Source organism: Dermacentor albipictus, chromosome 10, assembly GCF_038994185.2.
Source record: "Dermacentor albipictus isolate Rhodes 1998 colony chromosome 10, USDA_Dalb.pri_finalv2, whole genome shotgun sequence".
In the NCBI taxonomy this organism is placed as follows: Eukaryota; Metazoa; Arthropoda; class Arachnida; order Ixodida; family Ixodidae; genus Dermacentor; species Dermacentor albipictus.
Genome location: NC_091830.1, coordinates 56,530,025 through 56,555,255, shown reverse-complemented (window position 1 = coordinate 56,555,255; position 25,231 = coordinate 56,530,025). Strand labels below are relative to the sequence as shown.

Sequence of the window (25,231 nt, the reverse complement as noted above, 5' to 3'; positions counted from 1 at the left end):
CTGCTCCTGGTGCGAAGTCTCTGGCCTCAGAACAGAAGCCTGTAGCGATGCATGTAAGAGATGCGTGGGGCCACATAGAACCAGCAGCTGTTGCCCCCACAAATGATACGCTATAACGTCGCGGACAATGACAGCCAAAATCCCAGAACACTCCCACCATGAGAAACCCTCTGAACATGCGTACCGACCATGAACATCATGATTTCTTGTTAGGATGCCACGTGGCTAAGAGCAAGAGAAGGACCTGCCGCGCTACAAGGAATACAAAAATTGACCAGAAAGTAAAGGTAATCGAGCAAGGACAGCATTACACGTGACGTGACCAGTGAAGCTACGAGAACCAAAGCAACTGAAACTACAAGACCAACTAAAAACACACATGGAACAGACGAAGTCGATACATCATCGCGATCGTGCTGCGAGAATGAAAGGTCAAACAGATCAATCCTAATCAAGCGAACAACTGAATGAAACGAAACCAAAATAGAAGGTGAATGAAGAAAAACGAAAATTGAAAAGGAAAACAAAGCACCAGGTTCCAACTGCAAAGTGAAGATGTATGACTAAACGGAGGCTGCAGAAAGTAATCCTTTCAAATAGATCTTAATATGATGACATGGTACAGTCAAATGCAATACCAGTTGAAGAACAGCGCCGCGTAAACAAACAAAAAAACACGCACCCGGTAGACTCAAAATAAACGCCAATTCCACCTACAACAAATAGACCCGGACTCGATCAAAATAAAGAAGTCTGGGTTGCCGGAAAACAGACAGCGACGATGAGCCACAGAGAAACAAACTCTAGTTAGACCTCTTCGTAACGAAGTTCACAAACACTTGCAATCAGAGCTCCAGCACAAGGCTGAATGCTGAAGCAACCTTAATGAGGAGGCGTAAGCTGCGCAATTAACAAACCAAGAATCCTTCATTCATCAAGACCGAGTGACCCAACGAGCGCTCTGGATTATGTACGTTCATCTGACCTACCGCAGCTTACCCCGCAGCATATCGCCTAACCCTTCTCAACCCGAAGCACAGTTTAGGGACAAATGAAACACATTCGTTTCCGCGCGAACATAGAATGACTTCCTTCTGATTAGGTAAACCACACAAGATTGAAGACGCTCGCGTAACCTGTTTCTATTTCACAACTAGAATGGCTCAATATATCTGGCTTATGTTATTGTGTTGTGAATGAAGCAAGGATAAAGCAACGGAGACGAGATAGAAAACTGCAATGCCAGTAAACGGTGGGACAAGCAACGAGGGCTACCTGGATACCAGGGCGTGCCTTGGGAAACTGTAGGACACAAGAAAGATCTCAATGCAACGAATATAATTTCTTTATCATGCTTAGGGTGAAGCTAAATACCTTTTAACAGACAAAAGCAAAACAAGAGAACTGCAAGGCAACAAATTTTCTCTATGCCACTCCCAGAAAGTATAATTCTGACTACCATTGAATTCCTTCTAATGATCAGTTTTTAAGACAGGAACAAGTGCACCCAGCGCTCAACATTTCCAAGCTGCTGCAACAACACTATGCACGTTAACTGCCACAAAAATATTTCAGGACATGCGCAGAAGACAAGAAGGAATACAGACCTAAAGTTTCTAAATACTGACCTTGAAAGCCACGGAGTCGTTGTACTCGCTCATCGTGACGACTAGGGACGAATCAGATAGAACGCCGTACGCTGATACTTCATCGCCCAAGTAATTATCGGCCTTGCTTCTGAAGTCGCCATTTGCGCAAAGCTGAAAAAAAAGATGCACAACAAGCGTTAGTTATACCCATACACATGCGTCCAGATAGAAAAATACCAAATATAAAAGGCAAGTTCTTCAGCTGGTGCATAGCATAGGCAGAGAAAGAGAATGCAATCAAACGTCAAAATGCACCTCAACCACCAGCCTATCTCCTGTAAACATGCGACACCAGCTATGGAGTGTGGCCGTAAAATAAAGAAGACATATTTTTGAGCTTTATAGATTCTTTCTACACTTTTTAGGAAACAATACACTGAAAAATACGACGTATCAAGAGAGTACCAGCAAAAGTTTGCAATGTATAAAAATATTTCTCTGCGCTAAAAGGGGACGCGACTGAAATGAAGTTGTCGGCCACTCTAGCTATGCAGCAAAATCACGGTATTTTTCTCAGGCGTCTAACTTGCATAAGTATTCAAGATTAAAAAATCAATGCCGGAAGTACCAAATTTAAGAACTGTTTTCGACAGAACACCGGGATTTGGCTCTGACGGATCTTGCTACACTACGCTCATAGCTTGGTGGGATGAGGTGGATAGTTTCAGTTCCGAAACTGCTCGGTGCACAATTTCTACGCAACAAGCTCCGCTTAGGCTCCACCAGATGGCGCTGCCTACATAGCCTGAGTAAACGTTTGAACCTTCGAAAGTTAGGGCCATCTATTAGCAACCCCTCGTGGTTTGTACGGAGATAAAAGCATATTCAAATAGGGCGCGCTCAATTGGCCGGGTTAAATCAGACACCCGTGTCGGCAGCCAACTAGGGAGCCTGCCCCAAATTACGTAGCCGATCGGTCCTTTTCCTGTCGCGTTTCAGAACGAGTCAATAACGGCCAGGCAAGCACGATATCTAGGACGGATAATCGTCACGGTGAAAGTTTGCTTATTAGTTTATTATCGAGAGCGAAGTGAGGTGAACCATGTGCGACCTACTAGCCATAGAGTTTAATACAATTACCATTCGTGAAAGCATTCAATGAGCCCTCAATGCCGTCCAAGGCTTCCTTTCCGGCATAGGCCTCAATCTTTCGCCCTCCAAAACCGAGGCCCTGCTCGTACATCCTCGTCTTAAAGCACGCTTCGAGGTTCCTCGTCTCAGTCTGCGCGGCGTCTCCCTCCCGTGGGCTCGCAGTGTTCGGTACCTTGGCGTCCTAATAGACCACCGTCTGAGCTTCAGGCCGGCTGTGATCGCTCTTCGCTAGAGAGCCGCTAAAGTTGCTAGCGCCGCGCGTTCACTCCTAGCTCGAGGCCGCGGCTGCTCTCCGCAACTTGCTCTCAGAGTGTACAATGCGGTCTCCTCCTCGAGAATCCTTTACGGTCTCCCCACGGCTTCTCTCAAACCTACTTTGTGGCGGTCACTCGACCTGCAGCACAGAACTGTCATCCGGCAGATTTATGGCCTTCCGCTCTCTTCGCCAATTGGTCCCACTCTGGCTGAAGCCAAAGATTTCCCCCTCTCACTCAGAGCGGAAAAGCGCGCCCTAAACCATGTAGAGTGCCTTCAACGTACGCCGCAGGGGCAAAACCTCGTAACACGCCTCCACTCCCTCCCCCATTCCGGCATGGGACGGTGTTACGACTTTGCACCGCTGCACCACGATTACGACTTTGTGGTCCCGTAGCGCTCGTCACCCGTTTCGTGACAGAGCGTTGGTAGCGAACACTCCGAGCCAGGCGTCGATGAGAATAACAAAATGGATTTTATACACTATATACAGGTCATTATACAGAACATGAACGGGTCGGCACTGGGGCCGAGATCTCACAGCAAACGCGACTGTTCCCGCACGGCGACATCCGGCGAAAACACGTGACACATCTCACCCCAGTCGAGAGCGGCACTGTGCTCCCGGTGGGTCGGCGGATCCGGTTTTCGAGGCGGCTGCTTCGCAGCTTCATACTCCCCGAGAACCATTGTCACCCAAACGGCCCAATACAAAGTCAGTACTCGACGGTCGTCCGAGAGGTCCAACCAGCGGTCGCGCTGGCCACACGGTTCAAAGTTCGCGCGCGCGGTGACCTCCAGGCAAAAGGAGGTGCGGCGCCGGGCTGTCTGGCACTTGGTGACACGTCTGAACAAGTTGCCCGCCGATGTTTCTCCGCAGGACACCGCTGCCTGACGGCTCAGCATCATGACTTGTCAAGGGAGAGTTTGGGCGCTCGCAGGGTAAATTCTGCATCTTGCAGATTCGGAATCCGGGCTGGTGGTAATGGCACAACAGCATCCCCGCCCTCAGATAAGGCGCCGGGAAGACGAGCTGCCTCCACGTGGCTCAGATGCCAGGCGCGCACGTTCGTCAGGCTCGTCCAAGTTCACGTCCAGTGTCGCGACGCCAGGTAACTTCACGTGCCCAGGTCCGACTCGCCAGGACAGGAGCTCTGCTCACCGCGTTGTCGCCAAGGCACCTCGACCAGCTCCACTCGGTTGTTCCTAAGCCCTTGCTTCTCGCCACTGGTCCCGGTTGGTCGTGCTGCAGCTTGCAAAACCGACCGGCAAAAGGCAACACCCAAGACGAACAAGTGCCCTCTGTCTCCCGTCAAACACCAGACAAGGCCATAATCCAAATCAATCTAACTAAATTGCTATCCCTCTTTTTGCTCCCGCTGCAACAAGAGGCAGGTGTACGATCTGGTATACAAGGCTCAAACAACCAGTTTTCAAATTAACAACACACCAAAATAGAAGCAAATAATAATCAGCAATAATAACGACAAATACAATGGTCCCCTTGAAATCACTTGGACCGAAAACATACTACTGAGGAAGCAAATGAGGTCATTCATTTTTCCCGGTGATATTTTCGCGGAACCCGAAGCTGCTTATATTTGCGACCCTGCTTATCTATGTAGCGGCGGTACAACAAGCCAGCTTCCTTGCCAAAAGAAACCCTCTTTTTTTTTCACTCCCCTTTTGACGATCTTCCTCAGATCGGCTAGTGAACAGTCTTCCTGTTGCTCGTGAATCAGAGTTTCTCTTTCTACTGCCGCCTGATCCTGCCAGCTGGCGGAAACCGGAGCGAGTGTGGAGCCCGCGTCGCCTAATTGCGGCGTCGCGTCTATATCGCGGCTAGCACTGCACGTGTCACTCCCACTCACTTCCAGGACCCGCTCGCCTAGGCCAGCCTCCGAGCTCTGCCTCTCCCGTGACTGCTCGCCACTCAAGTTACCTTGATCGGTCCGTGTACCGCACCGCTGTTCGCTCACCGACGCAAAGTCAAGCTCCCTCGACAGCGGGCGCGCTTTGGATCTCGTGAGGGCCATGTACGCCACGTCGGCAAAGAATGATTTGCCCTGATCCCTCAGCAGTTGCTCCGAGCTATTTGAGAAGAGGTAGGAAAAGTGCTCCGGGAGGGCGGCTGACACAGCGGCTTCGGTGTTAAGTTTCCCAAACTCTCCTTCAATGATAACCATTGCGATCGGTAAACAGACACTCTCCTCCTCGGCCACTTGCCGTATCCTAGCGCACTCCCCCGTAAAATCACTCGAGGAGACGAAAGACGGGTGAACAACGTCCATAGTTGCTGCAGAGTCCCGAAGTGCACGGCACTTCTTACCGTTTACATCAATTTCCTGCACATAGGGCTCCAATAGACGTATGTTTTTGTGAGTTTCCTGTATTGTTGCAAAAGCAATTTTCTCTGGGCAGCTCGCAGCGATGTGCCCTTGCTTTTTGCAATTGTACCAGGTTAATGGCTTCCGTTTTTCAAAAGAACGCGTCGTATCGTTTCGCTCTTTGTGACCATCGCTATCATTCTGAGATGCTTTTTGTCCTTCCTTTACAGTTTCTTTGGTAAGGGACTCGTCTACCGGAAACTCGCGACGCGTGATTTCGTTCCGTTCGTCGGGTTTCCTGGAAAACCCATCTCTCCTATCTGCCTTTTCTACGCGCACTGCCTTGCTGTGCAAGCTGCGGCGGGTGTAATACTCTTCCGCTAACTCTGCTGCCGTGATTAGCTTAACATCCTTTAGCCTATCTTGCAGCCAGAGCCGGACATCCTCATCAATGCAACGGTGGAACTGCTCCAACGAGATGCATTCGACAATTTTGTCGCGGTCGTCGTAAACCTCGTCGCCCTTCAGCCATTCCATCAGGTCGGCTTTTTGACGAAACGCGAAGTCAACATTCGACTCCTTGCCCTTTTTTGCATACCGGAACCTCTGCCGGAAAGCTTCGGGCGACAATTTGTACTTCCGCAGTAGCGCTTTCTTCACATCACTGTAGCTCTCAAACGCCTCTTTCGATAAGCAAGTTATTACGTCTGATGCCTCCCCAGGAAGCAAGGCTAACAGATTATGTGCCCAGAGGGATCGCTCAATGCTATTCCATTCGCACACGTGCTCATATTTCACGAGGTATTTGGCCATATCCTCTCCGACGACAAAGGTTGGAAGTTGATCGCGTATTCTTGGACCGTTAGAAGTGAGACTAGGCACCGGCGAGCTAATTCGGGTCTCCTACTCTTTCATTTTAAGCTCGTGCTCGCGACGTTCCCTCTCTCTCCTTTCCTCCTTTTCCTCCTCGCGACGTTCCTTTTCTGCCTGCCACTCCCGACGTTCCTTTTCTTTCCTTTCCTCCTCGCAACGTTCCTTCTCCCTCTTTTCCTCCTCGCGACGTGCTTTTCTTTCCTTTCCTGCTCGCAACGTTCCTTCTCTTTCCTTTCCTCCTCGCGACGTTCCTTGATATCCGCCCAGGCATCTGCGGCTTCCTCAGCCGTTACGTCCCCAGCCCTCATGACCTCAAGGATCGCATTCTTTCTTTTGGTTGAGCCCAACTTAATGCCCAACACCTCACAAATTTCGAGAAGTTCCTTCACCTTGTACTTCTCCATCGTTCACACTGTCCTCCTGCTGTTTACCCTTTTTGAATATACCCGCCGTACGCTACTATAACACTACTAGTAAGACATATGCAAGTATTTGACACACTGCCCTGTTTACCCCCTCAGCATCCCCTGGTTTTCAAAAGACTCTTACTATGCTTGAAACAGACAACGTTATCACAATGCAACGCCAAATCCTTCCCTGAGCTACTATAACCTGTGTCAGAGAAAGTCTGGTGTTTGAGGTAAACTTCAGGCACTCAGCGCGCCGAGGTAGCTGATGCCGGTCAATCCCGTAGCTGCCATCCACTGTTACGACTTTGCACCGCTGCACCACGATTACGACTTTGTGGTCCCGTTGCGCTCGTCACCCGTTTCGCGACAGAGCGTTGGTAGCGAAGACTCCGAGCCAGGTGTCGATGAGAATAACAAAAGGGACTTTATACACTATATACAGGTCATTATACAGGACATGAACGGGTCGGCACTGGGGCCGAGATCTCGCAGCAAACGCGACTGTTCCCGCACGGCGACGTCAGGCGAAAACGCGTGACACATCTCACCCCAGTCGAGAGCGGCACTGTGCTCCCGGTGGGTCGGTGGATCCGGTTTTCGAGGCGGCCGCTTCGCAGCTTTATACTCCCCGAGAACCATTGTTACTCAAACGGCCCAATACAAAGTCAGTACTCGATCCAACCAGCGTCAGGTCCAACCAGCGACCGCGCCGGCCACACGGTTCAAAGTTCGCGCGCGCGGTGACCTCCAGGCAAAAGGAGGTGCGGAGCCGGGCTGTCTGGCACTTGGTGACACGTCTGAACAAGTTGCCCGCCGATGCTTCTCCGCAGGACACCGCTGCCTGACGGCTCAGCATCATGACTTGTCAAGGGAGAATTTGGGCGCTCTCAGGGTAAATTCTGCATCTTGCAGATTCGGAATCCGGGCTGGTGGTAATGGCACAACAACGGTGAGCAACGGAATTTCACTCGCTTGAAAAAATGCCCCCCGCCTGTGGCTGGCTCCCGGCCCCTCCTTATCGCCACCGCCCGCTTGACATCCGCACGACAGTGCCCGGAGTGAAAAGCAAGCGGGGCACGCCCACTTGCGCGATCCTTCAGTAGGTCGCCGCTACCTTTGATGAGCGACTGTCGGGTCGCGTGCTAGTTTTTACCGACGGCTCCGTTCTTAATGACGGCTCCTCATCTGCTGCATGCGTGATTCCTGAACTTGCGCTGCATAGGGCGTGCTGCCTCCGCCACGGCTTCTCTTCAACCCTCGCCGAACTCGCCGCCCTTAATCTGGCTGCAGATCTGCTTATCGAGCGGCTCCCCCCGTCAGTCATCGTACTCACGGATTCTCGCGCGGTGCTACTCACGCTCGCCAAAGCGGAGAGAGGCCCCCTCATCGCGCAACGACTTTCTTTAAAGCTTAATTATGCGCGAGAAATGGGCTGTGACCTCATTTTCCAATGGGTTCCCCCGCATGTTGGAATCGAAGGCAACGAGCAGGCAGATCACCTCGCCAAAGAGGCTCACTCTCGGGTCACGCCAGTCTCCAACTACGTCTCGCTGTTTGACACTGCACGCCAACTGGTAACAAATGCAGTCAGGCTCAAGCACCCAGACAGTCGCGACGCCACCGGTGAACCTCCCCGGCCGCTACCGAAACTCGGACTTCCTCGCGCGGATAGGGCCCTTTTGCTGTGCCTCCGCGTTGGTTGTTTGAACACAGAAGAGTGGCTCGCCCGCCACTCAGGCACAATTAGCCCTGTTTGCCAGAGCTGCAATGCTGGTCTGAACGAAGCCCTGAGCCACATCCTTCTCGATTGCGCGGCATATAGCTCCGCTCGTGAAGACCTAATCGCCGTCTTTCGACGCCTTGGTCTCCCCACGGCCCGTCCAGAGGACTTCTTGTTCCCCAAGGGCTTTAATGGCTTACTCAAAAGAGCCTTCCCGGCTCTCGTAGAGTTCTTCGAGGCCTCCAACCTATACCATAGGCCCCGTTTTTCGCTTCTTCTTTTATTTTGTCCCCTTCACGGACTTGCGCTCGGCTTCTTCTACCTTTATCTCTCGACATTCTTTTATTCCCATTACCCTTCCCCGTGCAGTACTGTTGAGGTGACCTCCCAAGCGAGAGACAGTTCCGGTACTGTACTTATCTCTTCTTTTCTCACTCCAAAAATCACTTACTCAATACAATTACTAGACGGAAGTGCGGCGCATGTGTCTACGGGAGCTGCAAGCAGGGTGGGTGAGTCAGCATTGCAATCATGGCTAGTGCATGGATTTACCAAAACTTCGTCCTTCTGGGTTCAGGCGGCTTCCTGACTTTATAGCCTCGTTATTTTCAACAAAGTACTTTGGAAAAAACGGGTAGATGTTACTAACATTGTCTGACAGATGATTTGACCACAGGATCCCTACGAAGCACTTGATTGCGACATTCAAATCATTAGGCCACGGCTGCATGCATCGACAAAGGGCCATAGTATGGCCTTATGAACTTCTGACAGGCCCTGGTTAACCTCCCTACCTTTCATAAATCATTTTCTCTCTCTCTGACAGGCAAGCCAGCACGTTGGGACGTTTAGCACGTTTCAATTTGGCAACCTTAACAGGTTGAACTGCTGCAATTACCAGAAATTCTTGTCGCAGAGTGAGCATTCCGCACTTAGAAAAGCATCGACTGCTCTGAAATTTCGGACAACAGAGTCCGATAAAGCGTAATACACAGAGCCTCAAGAATGTCTGAATACACAAGAAGGAAGATCAGACAAATCGTTGTACTTCCCATCAGCCACATTCCCTCTAGGAATTATTGTAGGAAAGTCCATGAGACTAGCTGCTACTGGTAAGAACGCGGAGGCGCGCTGGAAATATCGTCTACTTGCGGACCACAAAGGGATTTCCAGATAATTGCGCGTGGAGGTGGTAATTCAGCGACGAATCTAGGCGATGAGTTTCACATACATAAATGGGAAATTTTGAACTCTACAGAACACGCAAGTAATGACGTGGTTTCAATTGAAAAGCAAGTCGTGCTCATAGTAAAGAAGTATGAAGACGTGCATGTGTACATCAACAAAAGAAAAACTTCCAAAGCATCTATCAAGATATTATCAAATTGAAAGTCACGCAATATGCCGCAGTAACAAAACCTTACTCAGAGTAATGTGGCTAGAGTAAATTCTAGCTGGTTCGAGGAAATTTCAAAATTGTAATCCTGCTAGCGCTCACGCTTGCAAATGTGACTTTGTGCTTTAAATGAAAAATGTCGTCAGAATTTAACCAAGCTATATCGGGCCGGCTTGCATGAATGGCCTTTGTTAAATTTCCAAAGGAGGCTACGGAAGGGCTCCGAAAAACTCCTTCCAATAATAGCGCATTCAGTATAACTTAACCGCTTAATGCCTAAAAGCAATCATACATGAAACGAAATTGAAACAATTTCTTAGCAAATAGATTAAAATTACTCTGAGCACACTTTAACAAAAACATGAAATTCTCTACTTCTTACTCCCACGTTTGAACGTTTTTCACTTCTACTTGGTCTTCATAACGGTTAACAACATAAACGTTTCTCCAGGATATCAAAGACACTGCTATAAACTATGCTTTAAATTTTCAGCGCTTGTTTTACACACAGGACTCACCAGTGTGTTGTCTATGTTACAACATGGCAAGTGCTTTTACTAAAGTTGGTAAACGACTGATGTACATACATCGTTCTTTCTCAATACGCGCAAATCTCATGTTTGTAGTGTTGTTTCTAAACTTAGAATGTCTCGAGTGTTTTCTGGGACCTGGATGGATTTCCTGAATTTTGTCTATTAGGCTATGTTTCCTTTTTTAAAATAGTACATTGCGATCGATCCTATTGCCTTTCTGCTGCACATACGCAAATTTGTTTTTCTGTAAAACTTTGTTGAACCCTACGAGCATTTTTTATGTAAACAGCGACTTTGTAGGGTGACGTAGGTTTGTCAGGCACTCTCCTGCGTCTAGCCATGTCCCCTGAGGAAATTTCTCAATTGACTTCGATAAACGAGTAAAGAAAGACAAACATCACATTTTCATGGTATCAGAAGCGCGGAAATATTTGTTACCTTGGGAAATTAAGGGTTAATATAAGCACCAGATTCACTCCGAAAATAGAAATTAGGTGACCCTGAAAGAGACTTGCCACATCTTGACTCTTCCACTTCATAGACAAGGATAGGCGGGAAAGACTTTCATTGAGCGAGGGTGCTGTCTTCGTTAGGTGGTACTGCAGTGTGGACAGGTCGAACGATAGGCCAGTCTGTATCGACGGTCTGGTGTAATGGGCTCGGGGCGACACGATGGGCCAGTGATTCAACTGAAAGGAGCCATAAGCAGGCGAACCATATTGTTATACAGCCTTTCCAACTCCCTACTACATGCACTTAATAAACTCGGGAACTAAGGTCCATAGGAATTAAGAAAGGTAATTAACTAGTGTGGTTGACTAGGCAAAATCGCTATGGCATGATCTTGTATTGTTTTAGTGGAGCTCACGAAATGTCTAAAGGAAGAGAGAAGGCAAGGAACAAAAATGAAAGAATGAGTGCTAATTTCCAGCTGGTTTATTATGCGACTCTTGGGATCACATTTTCTTCTACGCGCACAGCCAGCACAATCACACAAAAGGCGTTAAAAACAGCTCACTCAGCATGTGCTGACTGACCAAGAAAGTGTATTTCCTTGCAAGGTGAACAGGGTGAACTCACTCATACATCTGCAAATTCACAATTGTCCTCTGGATCAATAACATTGCGCTGAAATTGATTGTAAATCTGACCTAGGGCAATACATTTGCTCAATGGTGGGGCGCTACACCATATCTTACAGTGCGCAGCGAGGAAACGACTGACAAGTTCAATTCTTGGTATTGTTTCAAATCTGCGTGCTAAGGCAAGCTTGCAAGTTCGCCCCCAGATGAAGCCGTGGCCTGCGTTATTTCGCAAGGTGTGAAATTTGTTGCCGGCTCTAATGATGCATGTCCTAAGTACTGTGTTCCGCCTGCTGACTTTTATAGCACACGCAATATTCATGCCAAAGCAAACGAGGCTATCTTCTTTGTATGTAAACACTGTTACGGAGTCCCACTGAGCAAGGTAAGAACCCAATCAAAAGAAGCTTTGCTATAGATTTATCCTTACGAAATTGTTCTAGAGCACTAGGATAAATCATTTTCATATTCCGTTTTGTTAAGGAACTGTTAAACTTGCCCTACCAATAAGGGTAATTGTATCAGTACAATGAAACCTGGCTGAAGTCAACAGCCGTCTTTATACAAGTCAAGCTTGCCTGTTTGGCAGTTCATTATCCTTTCCTAAAATGTGATTCAGATGAAGCTAACTTCGTGAAACCTAATTCTTTCAAAGGCTATTACGCCTTCTCCATCAAAATAAAAGATATTTACGTCAAAAGATCTATACGGTGACATACGGTTTCAGGAGAAAATCCTGAGCACTAGCGTTAATAACTGAGATCTAAAAGCCACATTGACTACCTTGTAAGACGTCATTTACCCGTAGAAAATAAAAGCGCATGAACAGGTACTTGCATAGCTACAATACCGAGTGATTTGTTTTATTGCTATAGCAATTATACGGAAACTCTAGCCGTATTTCTGCTGTCGCCTGGGCCACGAAGTTCCGGAAGTAGTTCGAGCGTGATAAGATCGTCGCCATGCGCCGTGTGCTGTAGGTACGAGGGTGCGACGAGCGTGCTAAGGTGAGCTGACGATGGAGGCTCAATTTCGCGCTCGCATGGGAGGAAAGCGGGGAGGAAACGTATCGTCTTGCGTCACGAGCAACGCTGTGGTGGAAGGGAATAGAGGGGGCGTTCTTTTCCGGTAGCTGCTGCGCTTGGTACGGCTGCCTGGGCTCTATCTTGATAACGATTTGCGATGGGGACACAATCCTCGGTGTGGTGATAGCTTCGCGTGCGCTGTGTTTTTGCACCGTATACTCGCGTTGAAGCGAGAGGCCACACGACGGTCCATTTTCTCGCTGGTGCTGCCGTGCTTCCCAACGCCAGCGCACTGACAGTGTTTTTCCGTGCTCATCGAGAAAATGTGTTCATTTTTTCATGTGTGACCGCGACGCCATGCGCCTTGCTTTTGTTATTAAGCCAATGTTTTATGTTCATACGATTGATAAATCTACGCGCGTTATTGCCTATAGCTGCGTACTAATTTGTTATTGCTGCAGAAGCTTCACCTTTCGCGTGAAGTGGCGACTTTATTTAACAAGTATCGCCATCTCTCTCCAACGAGCACCCTCAGATTGACAATTTGAAGATATTTCGATGTGTGGATGATGGATGATTTTTTTGTTTTATATTGACTGTTCCTCAGTTATGTCGGAGGACCAGGTGGATACATTGATGTCAATTATGAGAGATTCTCTTGCACACTTGATGTGATACTTGAGCTCATTCAGGTCGGTGCTATCCGGCATGTCGACCTTGGTCTGTTTTGTTCGGTAGGACACACCTGTCGTAGCTATGAAACACGATCACAAAGTCTAGTCCTATCCTTTACAACTCGGCTCATTCCTAGCTCGCGAAAAGAAGCATCGCTAACCCTTGTTTGAAGAACTTCCTAATTAAATCGCACCTCCATTCCGTGCTTGCTATAACGGACAAAGCAGGCATTTGTCAACAGCAGGCTAACCCAAGCTGCTGAAAGTGCCTGCGGGAGAACGCATGATTAAATATTTTTGGAAGTGCCAGCAGCAAGAAACCAACGTGGAATTAGTACGAATTAATACGAAGTATGTAATTCTATATATTCATATTACATCTCATTATATGATGAAGATTGCTTGAAGAGCGGGCAGTGCTGTGCTTTTTTCTGCGAGAAATAAATTAGATAGGCTTTGCAAGCTCAATAATGCAAAGAAGGTAACACATTCTGGCTATGAAAAATGACAAGAATGAGGAGAGCGCATAAGGTGTGGTGTATAGAATTACTTTAGTGTGTGTCAAAACTTTTATTCGACAGACTGGTGGGTGTCCTAATCAGCGTCTGCGTGAACATAACGTCAAGAATGACAGTTCATCGAGTGCTTTGCTCGCTCTACACTGTAAAATATATGGCTGCAAGTCAGCGTTGAGCACATGTGTAGTCATAGGTTGCAGTCACAATTAACCTAAGATCGAAATCGTTGAGTCAAGAAACATTTCAGAATTTGCTTATACATGGTTAAACGCAACCTTTTCATCGTCATTTTGAAGGAATTAGACTATATTCATCGGTCGGCACGAGTTCGGTCAGCTGATGTTAACGCTTTCTACCATATCATGTGTGCTATGCATGGAGTACAAAATGCGATCGCTGGTGTAAAAAAATGAACCATTTGTAAGTTGGCGCCCACCCTGTAAACCTTTTCTTGCTTATCTTCTTTTCTTGTCCTTTACATTCAATTTCAGTTGCGCTAGACATTGCACGAACAAGGAAATGTTCTTACTCTGCTATTAAACAGTCACGTCAAAATCATCTGCAGCAGCCTACTCGTTGCGGTGACAAAAAAAACAACTTAAGAATGCAAAGGTTCAGGCAGAAACTATCGGTGGAAGATTGCCTATGACTCAAGCTACAGCTTTGCGGAATAGACATCTCCGACTCTGATGTTATCGCGCGGGTGACGAAGATAAAATGACGGGGATGGCCAAGGAATCACTGTTGGCGGCTTGACGAAAACAAAATTACGATGATGGAATGATGGTTGTTTAATAACAACGGCGACCTGGTGTCTAGAAACGCCGCATGACGTTTCTCAGGTTATGAAAATCCTAGAATGATTTCCGAATTATAGGCGTCACTCTGGATCAGCCAGTCAATCAATCGCCACGGGAACTGAGGTAGCTTGAAAAAAGTGTCATAAGTATATATCAAAGAGCAGGTATGTAGTTATGATGACTGGGGCTTTTGTGACACTGACAGCCGGTTTATGAGAGGGCTTGCGAAACGTGACAAGCTGTAACTGGCAAATTTGAATTTGAACAAGTAGCCCGTCTTCCCAGCCTAGAAGCGAAACACTACTTACATTATTATACAGTAATAATTTGGAACTCGCTTGTCCTTTACTTGAACTAGGGGCTGGCAAAATAGTAGCACTTTTAAAAGGATAACGTTGCCCAGCTCCTCCAATTTTCCTGGTTAATGGTCACGGCCACTTGCTAGGCTCGCAGGCGGCGTAAGCATTGAAATAACCACAACAGAAGCAGCATATAAATAAAGCCGTAGTGAAATGAAAGAAATGAAGAAGCAACCTGACGTGACCATCGTCTATCTTTGCGTAATCGTTATGATATGTTCGATGCAGTAGCCTAGACAATGTCTTCACAAACGCGCTTTCATTGCATTGTCTTCACAAATGCGCTTGCATTAGACACAACTCTTTACCTGGAAAAATTTGCATACAGAAGTTATCGCCTCAGTACGGCGCTCTGCGTGCTTACAGCGACATGTTTTCAAATACCATTTAAACACATAGCACTGTGAAAAATGGACAAAATATGGAGATATCATCTGTTATAAGACGGCGGCTTTAGCAGGTGTATGAGCTGATTTGTATGTGTTATACTTTTTATTCAACTGAGGCGTCTTGTTAGTGGCAATAATAAATTGAAATATATTTTTTTTGCTGCAATTTCGCGATATCACAATTGTCACAGAATTCTCAACTTTTGTGCAACGATTATTGCTTGCATTTTGTTTTGTAGGGCACAATGTTCATTTACTGAAGATGCATTGTGGCATTGTGTTATTCAGTGCTGTCTTGTGAATAACAATACTGAATAGCTAAGGCAAAAATGTTAGGACTGGATGGAGTCCGCCATTATCCAATAAAAATGCTGTAAGTGATGTCCAATCTGTCAGGAAATACAGAGCCAATGTTTTATACATAAGTGATACGTGGCTACCAATAGCACGCTATTATTTTATACGATTAACATTTATTGGGAACTTAATGCACTGTCCTTTGACGGTGCTTCTATCAGGCGGGGGTACCTGCTGTCCAGACAACTTTAGTAACTGTGTAGTCCTTTGTGTAATTGGCACGGCATCGGGTGGTTGTGCTGAGGGAACAGGGTAGGAAATCAATAGTCCATGGTAGTCTTTTTCCCTTGCGTAGGTCATACATGGGAATTTTCTTGCAATAAGCAGATTGATGGAGATGTTCTTGCAGATTTTTCTTTTGTCCAGTAAGCAGTCATGAGTAAGGAGCTCCTTTCTATGCTAAATTCCAATGTGTTAGCCTTCTCAGGGTACTTCACCCGTTTTTCCGGGGCTACCTATGTATGTTTTTCTCTAACCGTTTTCCCGAAGATTTTCTATATTATCTTCTGGGTCCGCCATAATGTGCAGTAGCCTACCTTCAAGGTGAGGGTGAGGGACACTGCTGTTTCAGAGTTCCTATGGCTAGAAAGCCCTAGCAACCATCGCACAGCCCGTGTTGCTGACCCCATATTACTTGTTACGAAAAGAACTCTTAGCGATATGATGTGAAACATTTCTCTGAGGCTGAAAACAACGTCTTTCAGCAGTCGTCCATCAACAGATCTACCCGTGAAGTGGTATGCAATCACTTGTTTGTAGCTCGTTTTGGACCGTCCACCATGAACACCAAGGCATGGTTTGCTTTGTGTCGGGCAGGGTCCTGCTGCCAAAAGATAGTGTAGTGAGCGGACATGCTCGTACCCTTGAGCGATTTCTATTTAATCCATGAATAGGGCGCAATCCTTTTCAATATCCTCCATTGCCTCTACTTTGCGTTTCAGCACATTGAACACTTCATGGAGAATACCTGGAAGAAAGTGGATGTTTTCTAACCTCCTGCTCAGGGATCTGTTAAAGGGCAGGGGACACGATAATGATCGCAGAAGTTCATAACCAGCTGCGTCACTTGCATGCTTGATTTGCCGCGATATTCTGAATGTCTTTTCAGACCCAACGCATCCTCTGCTATTTTTTCTGGTTAGAACTTTCTTTTGGTGTTCAGTTACGAATTTCATCTGGGACATGGAGTCAAGTTTTTTGAGCCCAGACTTAACGTGTTGCTTGAGGCTTCCAATGAAGGCATTTGCCTGGTTATGCAGCATTTCCAGCCTCTTGAATTACCGTGTTAGGCCACTGTACCTTTCTTCAAGCTCTGCAGTGCTATTGTATGCCGATTCTAGCTCTTCATTGGTGTCGTTTCCGGAGACAGTGAACAAGACCAGATTGGTAGTTCCGGGGTTATCACAGGACGCAGCTAATTCTGGTGACAATTCTGACATCACTGTGCCAATGGGTTCAGGATCTATCTCTGTCAGCTGTAGTTATGGAAGCATGCTCCGAGAAGTGCTACCACTGAGGTTAGCCGTAGTATGGCTTGACGACTCTGTGGCTACACGGGGGAGGGATAAGGAAAATTCCGTTCCATTATTAATGCCGTTTGACTGAAGCTTGCTATATGTTGCAGCAGCAGTCCTCTGTTGTGAAGGCTCGTCATCCTGATCACTGTCAACACTGTAGCTGACAACTAAACACCTCGGTAGGTGAGCGTTTGCCTCATACGGTAATGAAGTTGCTGAACGTAAATCTGTAAAGCATGCAGAGCTACATGTTCCTGAGCTGCCTGAGGTATCGCACATGCTCAGGCTATCATGCTGGTGCGGTGAGTGGATCAGATTGCTGTCACAGTTATCCATAAGCTGATCTTGCACATCTTCAGCTGCCATCACATCAAGGCACAGGCTGTTTGATATGCAAGCATGATAGCTTGCAGATCCATCAGTAGCTGTCAGTCCAGTTGCCACCGCGTTAGCAGAGGCTGTGTCTTGGGAGAGACGCTTTGGTGGCTTGCAGCGTTTCGCCACAGCTGTAAAAAATTGTTCAGAAGCAAGGGTTAACAATCAAACCGAACACAAGCAGCCCCGCTGCTTTATTTTTACAGGCGATAACATGCCATATGGATTTTATGCTGACTGATCACAGCGCCACCATCATTGGGATTTCCGTATTAATGAGCGCAGTGTTGCAATCGTTTGTGGCATGAAACGCTAGTGACAAGTGAGGTGATGCCACTGTTTTTGTAGAGGACAGTGTTGTGGAATTACCACTCGAGAGTTGAAATTACTCCGCAACCATTAAGTTTGTGAGAGTACTGCTTCATGGACAGTCTTATTTAATTCCTGATTTTCTTTTTCTTACTGCTGAGTAAGTATAGTATCACTGCAGCGAAGGGCCTCACAGTGCGCATAAGCATTTTTAGACTGCAATTACACTGAATTAAAATTTATAGGGTGCCGAAAGTAGTCCTAATTGCCATCTACCATATATGTTCACGTCTGCGGTGTACACCCGTTGTACATCACTAATTCTCTCCCCCCCCCCCCCCCCAATGCCCCACACCCACCATACCTCCCGCATGCCCAAGTCATGCCCCGGGTGAAATTCTACGTATAAAATTTCTTTCTTGCGCATGCTTGCTAAAGCTTAGCTACAATAGGCATCGACAAGCATGACTTCTTGAAAGAATTGAGAACCCACAATCCTACATTGATACTGTTGCCAATATTTTGCTGAAGCACCGGGCCAGTTTTAAATTATTACTATATAAAATGCTAATCAGACCTAAACTCGAGTATGCGCCTGCAATCTGGGATCTAGGCTTTTGTAACCTCGCAGATGCAATATAGTCTCTTGAGGATCACTCAGCTCGCTTTATCGTATCAAACTACTTACTACCCTACTGCCCGTGTTTTGCTGATGAAATCTTATCTTGGCCTGCCGAACTTGCTCTTAAGAAAAATTTAACTTTTTTGTCTACTTCATAAAATTTTTCTTGAGCCAATCACTGAAACACGAGCTCTTATCACAACCATCGTGTTTGTCAGCCCGTATTGATCACCAGCACAAGGTCGCCATTCCATTTTGCCATACTAACCTGTTTCGCAATTTATTTATACCAAAGACTATGTTAGAATGGAACCACCTTCCCAGTGCCAAAACCAGCATTGAAGATGTAGTAATTCAAGGACGCCGTTGTTGACCGGTTAGAATAACCTGTTCTCTTATTCACTGTTGCTTTTGTTGCTTTGTATTGGCATTTCATACATAGCTTTGTTGTTGTTTACGTTATTGCGGCTGTATAATCAGAATGTACCCACCCCCTCTGTAATGCCGCCTGCGCCCTGAGGTTATTGCAATATATATATATTACTAGGAAATGGAAACAGTGTCGGGATGGCATGTCTTGTTAGCTATGTCCGATTATTTTTTCTGTTTTGCCTGAAGCTGCAGTCCTCAAAGTGGGCCTGCGAGGCATAGAAATTTTCTAAATACCACCGAAGTATTGTCATTGCTTCGATTCCTATTGCGCATCGTGCGACGGAAGCCACGGGTCTTAGCTTGTAGCGCACGAATATGTATTGGCTTACGCACCATTGATGCACTTAAGCGTCATGAACTGGCAAGCTGTTTCTTATGAGCATTCTTTCTATGCAGGAATGGTAGTGTGTATGACAACGCTCTACGAGAGCACATAACGTGGTAAATAGTTCGCCCAGAATAGGTTAGCTATCAGGGTCGCTCGTAACCATGCTGGCATTAGCAAGTAAATTGAAATTGCTTAAAAGTCTTGAAGTGCACCCACTGCAAATGGATGCACTGCTCGACATCTACATCATGCTGCCGCCTCTGCCTATTCAATTCCCCACTGCTTCTTCCGAATTTCTTGCTCTGTGCATGGGAGCACAGCCATCTTCAGAATAAAATCAAGCAAGCTACATAATTAAAAAAAGATGCAGCAGCCTCGGCTGCTGCAGGCAGTTACTGAGGCTAGGCAGTCCAGGTTACAAAAACATTACGTACGCGAAATTCAGTTTGCTTTACCTCGAATTCTTGTACACATTCGCTAACCAGTCATGTCTCCATTCTTGATGCAATCCAATTCAGCCTTCCTAACTGAAATTGTGTGTGAGCATGCAGCAATACCTCGTGTTGTATGCCAAGAATCACTCTATCACCCGCATAAGGATTGGACCAATACTTACACAGCATACGTATGATGAGGCGGATGGTGTCCATCAGTCTCGTTTAATTTGCGCCAGACAGCGCTTCCTTCGGGTAGGGCTGGCCTGAAAACGAAACATCCGCACGCCGTTGCGGATGTTTTTAGAGCACTGCGATACGCAGCAACAGGTCATGATTCTCGTCGTCGAGGTCGGGACGAGTAGGGTTACCGTCCGCGGCCGTGCGGGTGCAACAGCTGACTTCCTTCACAGTTGCCGAAGCATCCGACGGCTTTCAGACCAACCCAGATATCATTTATTACTGAAACACGAAAGCAGACTGGCTGCCGGCTTCTTTAGGTCATTGTAGCGCCTACTGAACCACAGGATACGGACCATACTGTGGCACAACGCCACGTTCGAGTGAGAATCAAAATGGCGGAAGCGGGGGTTGGCAACAGCGCCATCCGCGACACTTAGCAGAATTCTGGCGAGCGCGGCACGGGCGCTTACAAAGGCTGGCACCACCCTAAAAAGGCGTTACATGGAGGCTACCTATTGTGCGAGCACGTACGAGGAGTCCAGCTGAAGTGCACGCCTGGCACATAAGTCATGTTGATGGTGGCAATATGTTCTGTCCCTATATTTATTCAATGTTAACGCATTGTCGTCGAGAGTTATAGTGGAATGGTTTCGGCCGCAATTATTTACTCACAGTAACTGCAGTGAGTTGTGGATTTTCGAACACTACAGCGCACTGAAATTCTGTCTTTTTGAAGAAATGAAGAAATATATGTGTAACTTCCCGGAATTGTCACTGAGTGCCATAAGGTAGTGGACAGCGTTGTATTTTGAGCAATAAGCGGCCGAACAGCTTCCTGCTGCAGCATCACGCCTGGAATTTCAAACGACGTTAAAAAAGCGAAGTGGAACTCTCCAGTCCCTGCCCAAAGACTGTTGCAACAATTAAATTCCTGTAAATCGCGAATTCTTTGTAAGAAATATCTACCGGCCTTATTATTTGTTTAGTTTTTCATTGCATAAACATACAAGTACAACATGTTGTATGGAATTGTGCACTTGTATGCATACGAAAGATACATGTTGATAGCATCCTTCTTAAGGAGCCTCTAGAAATCTTAGTGTACTTGCTGAGTATTTATCTTTATTTTCGCCTCGCTTTTATTGTATTTATAGTAGTACGTGAAGACTAGCTGTTACAACATTAGAAAGTATTGGCATTGTTTACCGCGCCCTACCTGTTACGTCCCTCTTTCTCTCAGATTTAAAACAAAGGCAACGAGATTTGAAGAATGGCAACGAAGCTTCGCAGCGCAGCAGTGTTTCTTTTAAAGTTGATGCTAACAAACTAGGGGCGGTCTAGCCAAATTCGACGGATTCGCATTCTGTGGCATTCTATGTACACGCCAGCGACAAGCACGAACGTGGTATGGTGCGTGCGGACTGTAAACGGTGTTTTAGGGCCTATTTCTGAAACGTGGCAGCGTAGGCTAGCAATTTACCACTTTCGGTGAACGACAATGTGTGCAACATTCACTTGGGAGAAATACAGTTTATAATGTTACTGCAGGAATCAATGTGTTCGCTGCGTGTTTGAGGACAACACTGCTGTGGTAAGCAAGCGGGAAGCCAGGTGAGCAATTTTATTAATACTCCATGAGCTTGCTTTGAAGCGTAAAACAGAGGGTGACTCAAGCGATAGTGCGAACTATAGAAATTCGTGTTTGCAAATGTGTCTTAAAACCTGCAGTGAATATAAATGAAGAGTAGAACGAAAAATCTCTGTATGCTAATAACTCAGAACGTCAGGAAAAACCCTGGACCTTTCTTACAGCAGCTGTAATATTATTATGTTTGTAGCATGCGCATCGCAGACTTCGTATATATTTTTCTTTTGATGGTATAAGATAGCTGGGTGTTGACCCAATGTGCAGAGCTCATGAACTTGCCTGGCGAATTCTGCGCGACGCAGAATAGATCAGAAATAATTTATTGTCATTTATTTGCGAAGTGCATTATTGGCATTGTCGGACAATCTTCTGTTCTGGTTATGTAACTGTCCCGCCAAAAATGTGCGCCTGTATTTAAGAAAGCGGAGTCTAAAAAACGTGGGTCTCTCCCGAAGATTGTGCACCCTGAAAATGTGGTCTCGCCTCGAAGTTTTTAGCGTCTTAAAAAGTGGGCATAACCTGTTGGAACCGAAGGGAATCCCTCAAGGAAGCCCTCAGGGAAGCACGCAGTAGAGGCCCGCGTAGCGCATGCCACACGCTGTGCTCCCTGAAATTCTTGTAACCAATTCGCACTGCTTTGTAGATACTCCCGCCAGTGTTTTACTGCGCATGCTTATTTTTGTGATGCTCACCTACTCGTCATGAAAACCAGAAGTACTCCTGAACACTGGAGGAAGACACAAGGCACGTTGAGTTTCCCAAATATTATTAAAACAGCCCGAAACATCAAGCAGTAGCTCTGAAAGCCTTCAAAGAGTTGCGAAACGTTGCTGTCCAAGATTTGAGGCCAAAAGAGAACATTAATCACAATATTTAAGAGAACGTATTAATGCACTTGGTGCAAGGTCATGAAAAAAAAAGTTGAAGGAGGAAAATACTAAATACTATATATGACATAGCGAGCAAGAATCAGTAAAGAAATGTACTAATGAGGACTTTGTACCACTTCTCTTAACGTTAGACTTGTCCATTTTTCTCTTACCCTAATTCTCCATTCACAATCCGCGCCTGATATCCACAGCAGGCTCAGTTTATCCCTATTTTAGTGTGGGATGGAGCAGGAGCCCGCAAGGAAGTGAGGTACTTATGGTACCTTTGGCGAAACACCGTTCTCTTCCTGATTGCTCTGACATTCATTTTTCTATCTCCCATATTTGCCTGCATTATTCATGAAAAATTAAATAAATCACACTGCTGTTTTGCATTGCTTTTGCAATTGCCTATTGACAGCCGATAATATCATTCGTTTCTCTGCAGTAATTCGTTAGGCTAGATATTCCGAATCACTCTCGATTAATGGTTTATCCCTTACCCGGAGCTTCGTCTTTCCCTCCGCTATCTTTAAAACTGTCTTTAAAATTGATAGTGCTTAATAGCGAGAAATAGAAAGACAACAAGAGACAAGGATACGGAAAGCACTCCTAAAGGCTTCCTTTTTTTGTCACAATCACTTTTTTTACTCTCTTTAGACAAAGGCAAGCTGTAGTTCTCATTGATCGGCTCTGCAATGCTCCGTTTGCTCACTACCCTAATGCAAGACAGTGACAACTTGATAATACCGATTCCAGACCATTCACCTTCCTTGCAGGGAAGCAGCGCTGAAGGGATGTGGTTAGGCGCCGATATGTGAAGCAAAAATGTGTTCAACAAAGCGACGAATGTGGCCTCTTACATTCTATAAGAATACTCACCAGACCTTCGTAATATGGGATCGTGGACGTCAACATGGTGGGCGGCAAGGCATTATAGGTAAAACGGGACTCGAACGGTTGCATGGTACTGATGGCAATTACAATGTCAACCGCGTGAGTGCTGCGGAGAAAGAACGCCGAACAATAATAGCATCGTCATTTACGGTGGCCCACCATTTCAAGTCGTTTATGAAAAATTGCCCTATATAGCACGGCGACCTTAGTCATAGGCGGTCGAACAATACTCAGCCACACGTGTTCTCCCGTGTTGTAAAGTACTGGAAGCTGACCTCTGCCTTAAAGCATGCCCTGATGATTATGTTGCACGATGTAGCTACGTTGTAGTGGATCGGTTACTTCGGAAGTCTCTCTCTGTCTCAGGAAAACACACGCGCGCGCTCGCGCACACAAACACATGCACATACAGACACAAAAAAAGGACATACCCGCTCCCACCTCGCACGCCATTCTACCAACATGGCCAGTTCCTACATTTTCTGGCGCTTTTCTACACTGCAGTTTGAGACTGGTGAAGGAGCGCGTGGCTTGTGTTAGGAAGGTATGGTGTAGTGCTGTTATTAGGCCTAAGGCATGTACACACTTTTGTTGCCGCCTTCTCCACTTCGTGCTACATTGTCATGGCTTCAGCTCATAGTGTTGAATAAGGGTTCGTGCCGCCTATAGCGATGAGGATAGCAATAGGGGCTTGTTGGTACGGCACATCTTATTTTGTTATAGCGCAATCTTGACAAGGACAATAGAAGGCACATCCTGACACACGCAGCGCTACTTTCAACAACAGATTTATTTCTCGTTCTCGTCGCTATATATACACCCTCGACCCGTCATACACCACGTGTAACACTTTTGGAAAAATAAACAAACGATATAAACTGGGAACCACACGTAGGCAGTTTCTTGACTCACATATTCAAAGACATGTACACGTTCAACGACCAAAGATAATTCAGCTCTTTTGAAGATAATGAAATGGAAGATTTACTGACGGATGCATCGCTGAATGTTAATATGTGTCTGGCTTCTATTATCAAGCGCGTCATTTCACACCTGCTTCTACTCATGATCATTGTTTCTTTAAATCTTGGTTTGCACTTGCATCTCTGGCAGTGGACGGCAAGAAAGCCGTCAGCGGCCACGTTGTTAACTTTGTTACTATGTTCTCGTAGCCTGTCATTTATGCATCTACCTGTTTGACCGATGTAGGATTGTCCACAGCTCAGAGGAATGCGGTATACCACACCGGTGATGCAATCAACGAATTTGTCTTTATGTTCTTTTTCGCATGCGCTACGTGGGAGTCTTTCCGGCCTTGTGTTTTTACCGAGGCTGACCAATTTATTAGGTGCCGAAAACACAACGTTAATGCCGCTCCTTCCAGCAATCTTCTTTATTCTATGGGAGAATCTGTGTATCTAGGGATGACGGCCACATTTCCTTTGTTCATGTCGGTGCTCGACACGTGCACCTGCTCCGAACTGCTTTGCTGCGCCTTCTTAAGCAGTCCTTCTGCGACTGCCACAAGCACGTGGCTCGGGTAACCAGCAGAGCTTAAACGCGAGGCTTGCCGTACGAAGCTATCGTACATGAGGTGTTTGCATGATTTTTTCAGTGCTTCGCTGAAACACATCTTCGCGATTCCCCTCTTAACATCCATTGACAATTTTTTAGAATGACTTAGGTTTTATTTGTCATCTACGTTTATCGAGAACAAAGGTACCCTGTATCTGCAGAAACAAGGAGTGTGTATAGGTTCTTGCCTAGCACCAGTGCTAAGTAATCTCTTTTTAGACAAACTTGACAGAGACCTGTCACAGCGCCTTCGCGACTCTAAGGTTGTAAAAGTTTTTAGATATGTTGACGACTAGTTCTAATTTACTGTTCATCTGCTTGTTTTACTAATGAATGTGCTCATGTTTTTACCACTATTCGTGACTGTCTAAACCCACTTGAAGTGACCTTTGAAATGCCTTGTGACGGGAGGATTAGATTCCTTGACGTAAAGTTTGTACTCACCAATAACGAAACCTGCTGGTGTTACGAACCTAGATCAAGTAAGCCACTTTTGCCGTTTCATTCCGCGCAAAAAAGCTTGTTAAGAGGGGAATCGCGAAGATGTGTTTCAGCGAAGCACTGAAAAAATCATGCAAACACC

The 25,231-nt window shown here is 46.2% G+C and overlaps 1 protein-coding gene across 2 annotated transcripts in view; it reads right to left on the bottom strand.

Moving 5' to 3' along the window:
• Nucleotides 1–25,231, bottom strand: part of LOC139050396 (uncharacterized) — a 151,918-nt gene that overhangs the window by 9,364 nt on the left and 117,323 nt on the right. For both annotated transcript variants that reach the window (XM_070526696.1, XM_070526697.1), the window contains 3 exons: nt 23,059–23,179; nt 10,771–10,944; nt 1,629–1,760 (listed from right to left, as the gene is read on the bottom strand). In XM_070526696.1, coding sequence (XP_070382797.1) covers nt 1,629–1,760; nt 10,771–10,944; nt 23,059–23,179 — 427 coding nt within the window. The remainder of the gene's footprint in view (nt 1–1,628; nt 1,761–10,770; nt 10,945–23,058; nt 23,180–25,231) is intronic.